This window comes from Limulus polyphemus, unplaced genomic scaffold (assembly GCF_000517525.1).
Source record: "Limulus polyphemus unplaced genomic scaffold, Limulus_polyphemus-2.1.2 Scaffold5699, whole genome shotgun sequence".
In the NCBI taxonomy this organism is placed as follows: domain Eukaryota; kingdom Metazoa; phylum Arthropoda; class Merostomata; order Xiphosura; family Limulidae; genus Limulus; species Limulus polyphemus.
The window spans coordinates 39,418-44,671 of record NW_013671309.1 but is presented as its reverse complement, the minus strand read 5'-3'; the positions used below and the strand labels follow the sequence as shown (position 1 = coordinate 44,671).

The window sequence follows — 5,254 nt, the reverse complement described above, 5'->3', positions numbered from 1 at the left end:
GCTGGCGTTTTTGTCAATGGTATCATGCACGTGAAGGTTCAGCAAAGCTTCGTGTTTCCCCATATATTTTGGCCATCTGGTTTGACATCAACCTCAGACTTTAAAAGTGAAACCCAATAAGCCAAAACCTTCCGAACCATCAACAGCTGGCGTTTTTGTCAATGGTATCATGCACGTGAAGGTTCAGCAAAGCTTCGTGTTTCCCCATAGATTTTGGCCATCTGGTTTGACATCAACCTCAGACTTTAAAAGTGAAACCCAATAAGCCAAAACCTTCCGAACCATCAACAGCTGGCGTTATCATGCACGTGAAGGTTCAGCAAAGCTTCGTGTTTCCCCATATATTTTGGCCATCTGGTTTGACATCAAAGACAGCCGTTCCATATTATGCGCCTTTATAACCCTGATATTAGGTTTAATATCTTAGCATCATATGATTCTTGGTAACCATAAAGTTAGGTTTGAACAACATACATGATGGTGAACCATTACGATCATACCCCTAGCATGATGATGAACATATGTAACCTCGAGGTTAGGTTTGAACAATATGGAGAATGATCATAGGTTTAAACTTTAGCATGATGGAGAACCTTGACAGCAATGAGGCTTAGCCTTTTATAGCCTTAGGGTATATTTGAACAACAATATTGACAACTACGAGGTTTGGTTTGAACCCTTAACATGAAGGTTGGTGAAGTTGCCCGAGGTTGGATCTTGAGGATATTGAATACAAAATATTCAAAAACAGAAACGTGTTTTTGATGGTGCTAATTAACCGAAAGGCTACTGAATCAGTTTTATTACAAACATTTTACCCTCTTGTCTCGGGGGAGTGTAATTAACAGTTTATCGTGTAATATTGTACAAGGGGGACTAAAGGTTTCTAACACAAAATCAAAAGTTATTACAAGAGAATTTGACATATACGTACCTTCTACCTGGAAGAAGGTAACACTTCACAAAAGGGTCAGAGAGCCCATGATCGTCTCTTGAACTTCCTAAGTTTCGTGCTTTAACAATGGTAACATAGAGGATGGCTGCCTTCGAATCAAAACACACTTGAACCTAAAGAGTACACAACAAACTGTTCTACATATCAATCAAAACACACCTGAACCTAAAGAGTACACAACAAACTGTTGTACATATCAATCAAAACACACCTGAACCTGAAGAGTACACAACAAACTGTTCTACATATCAAGTTGTGTACTCTTTAGGTTCAGGTGTGTTTTGATTGATATGTACAACTGTTTGTTGTGTACTCTTTAGGTTCAGGTGTGTTTTGATTGTGTTTGTTGTGTACTCTTGTTGTGTACTCTTCAGGTTCAGGTGTGTTTTGATTGATATGTACAACGTATATACAAGAGTCAGTAGGGGTTTATTGTGTTTGTAGAAGAGTCAATAGGAGTTTATTGTGTTTATAGAAGAGTCAATAGGAGTTTATTTTGTTTAGAGAAGAGTCAATAGGGTTTATTGCGCGTATATACAAGAGTCAGTAGGGGTTTATTGTGTTTGTAGAAGAGTCAATAGGGTGTATTGCGGGTATATACAAGAGTCAGTAGGGGTTTATTGTGTTTGTAGAAGAGTCAATAGGAGTTTATTTTGTTTAGAGAAGAGTCAATAGGGTTTATTGCGCGTATATACAAGAGTCAGTAGCGATTTATAGAAGTGTCTATAGGGGTTTATTGAAACGAAACAGAAAACAAGGACATATAAAATATTTTATGAAATAAAATAATATATTTGTACTAAATCTTTCATTTACCAATCAAAAGCTTTGTTTTGTAACGCCTAACTTATGCCTTCAAAACCTAATTTCCTTTTGAATACCTCTCCCTCCCCCCACCCACCCCCGGCGGCTGAGCTGAACCTTGAGGGAGCTTATAATGTTGGAATTTTTGGTTCGATTCCTGCAATTGACATAACGTGCATAACTCATTGTGTAGCTTTGTACTTAACAGCACACAAAACCTTATGAATTATGCCATCTTTGTTAACTTCTCACAGAAGTACAACTATATAGATATACAAAAACAAGACATCTCGGAGTTTGAATAGTTTAGGTTATTATTAAACTTCTCACAATTTATTAACGTCACTAGGAACTTTCTTCTTTTTTCAGGCTAAGTTTGAAACTCAACACGTAAGCGGTGAAATCAAAGTAAGTAAGTTTAAATCCAAGCTTGTCTTACTTTAATTGTAGTTTAGTGTTAGTTTTATACAAATTCTACATCCCTGGTTCCATTAAATAATTTAGTTATTGTTTAAATCACGAAAGTATTCGACTCGGATACAAACTTTGAGAATTGTTATTATCATCTAATTATAAAGTAGCTCAACACATGAGAAATATTGAAAGTTAAGGAGAAAATTAATAGTTTCCAAAACAACAACTCCAAAAGTATTTAAAAAATATGATGTATAAACTGGTGGTTTTAAAAGTAAAGATTAAAATATTAGGGTTTCGTGACGTGATAGTGTAGCCAAATTTGGGAAATAAAAATTACAATAATTTATGTTTTGTTAAATTAAAATATTGGAAAAAGTTTGTCGTGCACTTGTTAGGTTCAGGTGTGCTTCAATTCAGATTTAAATTAATTTTATTGTGCACTTGTTAGGTTCAGGTGTGCTTCAATTCAGATTTAAACTAATTTTATTGTGCAATCTTTAGATTCAGGTGTGTTTCCATTCAGATTTAAACTAATTTTATTGTGTAATCTTTAGATTCAGGTGTGTTTCAATTCAGATTTAAACTAATTTTATTGTGTAATCTTTAAATTCAGGTGTGTTTCAATTCAGATTTAAACTAATTTTATTGCGTAATCTTTGGATTCAGGTGTGTTTTGATTGATATATACCAAAATTTGTTGTGTACTCTCCAGGTTCAAGTGTTTTGATTGATATGTACAACTGTTTGTTGTGTACTCTTTAGGTTCAAGTGTGTTTTGATTGATATATACCAAAATTTGTTGTGTAATCTTTAGGTTCAAGTGTGTTTTGATTGATATGTACAACTGTTTGTTGTGTACTCTTTAGGTTCAGGTGTGTTTTGATTGATATGTACAACTGTTTGTTGTGTACTATTTAGGTTCAGGTGTGTTTTGATTGATATGTACAACAGTTTGTTGTGTACTCTCCAGGTTCAAGTGTGTTTTGATTGATATGTACAACAGTTTGAGTGGAGTTGATAAACACAGCCTGACCAATGAAAATACTTTACAATTTTTAATGAACTACATGATTTGTCTGTTTGTTCACGAGGGCTAACTGTGCTAGCCGTCCCTAATTTAGCAGTGATAGACTAGAGAGAAGGCAGCTAACTATCACCACCTACCGCCAACTCTTAGGCTACTTTTTTACCAACGAATAGTGGGATTGACACAATATATCGCCCCTACGGCTAAAAGGACGAGTATGTTTGGTGGGACGGGGATTTGAACCCGCTACCCTCAGATTGCAAGTCAAGCGCCCTAACCTGGCCAAACTACATGAAGCAATAGACGGAGCTGAGCGAAAGTTGACATGTGTATGAGAAAAGTACAATTTTGACATTAAGCAGGGAGAGAAAGCGACTGACGGACTAACAGTTAGAAAATATAACGTGACAGCTGTGAATATGGTCTTTGAAAAGAGATAACAAGTGGTCAGTAGGATAACAAATGGTCAGTAGGATAACAAGTGGTCAGTAGGATAACAAGTGGTCAGTAGGATAACAAGTGGTCAGTAGGATAACAAGTGGTCAGTAGGATAACAAATGGTCAGTAGGATAACAAGTGGTCAGTAGGATAACAAATGGTCAGTAGGATAACAAGTGGTCAGTAGGGTAACAAGTGGTCAGTAGGGTAACAAGTGGTCAGTAGGATAACAAATGGTCAGTAGGATAACAAATGGTCAGTAGGATAACAAGTGGTCAGTAGGATAACAAATGGTCAGTAGGATAACAAGTGGTCAGTAGGATAACAAGTGGTCAGTAGGATAACAAATGGTCAGTAGGATAACAAGTGGTCAGTAGGATAACAAGTGGTCAGTAAGATATGAAAGCGAGAGTAAGTGGGAATAAGAATGAAAACTGATCAATAAGATATTTAACAGAAAAGTGAGTGAACAAAAGGAATAAAAAATGATTATTAAGATATGGGAAAAACAAGCAAGAGAAAGATGGAATAGCGAACTTAACAAGAAAAGAAATATATGTGACGACACAAATGTCACACAGCCACTGTTTATAAAATGACTTGAGATAACAAAGTTGAATGTGGAAGCAATCAGAAAGTGTCATTCAAAGGTCGGGAGAGTAATAACTATAAAACAGCCAGAAATATTTCTGTTTAGTTGATGTATCCGATGAAAGTGGACGTCAAACCAAAGGTTAAAGATGAAAAGTAACCTCGAACTATTTACAACAGATCTTCGACTAACTTAATTAACTGAGTTTGATGTTAATGCTAAAAGCTCTGTATGAGTTATATTCCGTTTGTTTCATTAAAAACAATTTGACCTTTGACCGTTTTGACAAGCCATTTTGGTAAAGTGGGTCCACTGCTGAGAAAATATTTTTAGTTTCCGTGTTTCATTATTTTGTTTCATTTGGAACGTGAGAGACAAAAAACGTTTCTTTTTTATATGTTTCGTGCATTATAGTGGACAATGTCAACGTTCACAGAGATGGTGCCATCCACTCATTCGCATCACATGACCCAGAAACAGCCAATCACAGTCGTCTTCCACTGTCTACTTCAACCTATCAAGTCATGTCGGGTTCCCGAGCACCAAAACACGAGTCATCTCGCGACAGCCCTACAGCCGATGAGCGGGTTAGTCACAGAGATGTTTACTTTATTTTCCAAACCTATAAAAGAATAAATTTAGGTAGGAAACTTTGTTTATTTCGGAAAATCGTACAAAGCTACACAATGGCTATCGGCTCGGATTGAACCTAATTTTGAACTGATAGAGTAGAGGGAAGGCAGCTAGTCAACAGTACCTACCACCAACTCTTAACATATTCTAATAACTCTTATAACTCACTCACGGCCCCAAAATTTGTAGCGCGTTGTTGGGGCAACGTGAAGCGAAACGTATACCTTCAAAATCAGAATCCTAACGACTAGGCCACACAGGAGAGAAAAAAAAAAACAACCAGACTAAAAATAAAACAGCAACATAGATCAGAAGTAAAGAAAAGAACGAAACGGTATAGAAGAGTCATTAGGGATTCATTGAGGAGGTTGTTCTATATTACTCCATT

General features: G+C 36.2%; 1 protein-coding gene across 1 annotated transcript in view; it reads left to right on the top strand.

Moving 5' to 3' along the window:
* LOC111089260 overlaps positions 1 to 5,254 on the top strand; it is a gene marked incomplete at its 5' end in the record, with an annotated part of 25,929 nt that overhangs the window by 18,364 nt on the left and 2,311 nt on the right. Inside the window, one exon of the mRNA XM_022401424.1 lies at positions 4,648 to 4,820. Coding sequence (XP_022257132.1) covers positions 4,648 to 4,820 — 173 coding nt within the window. The remainder of the gene's footprint in view (positions 1 to 4,647; positions 4,821 to 5,254) is intronic.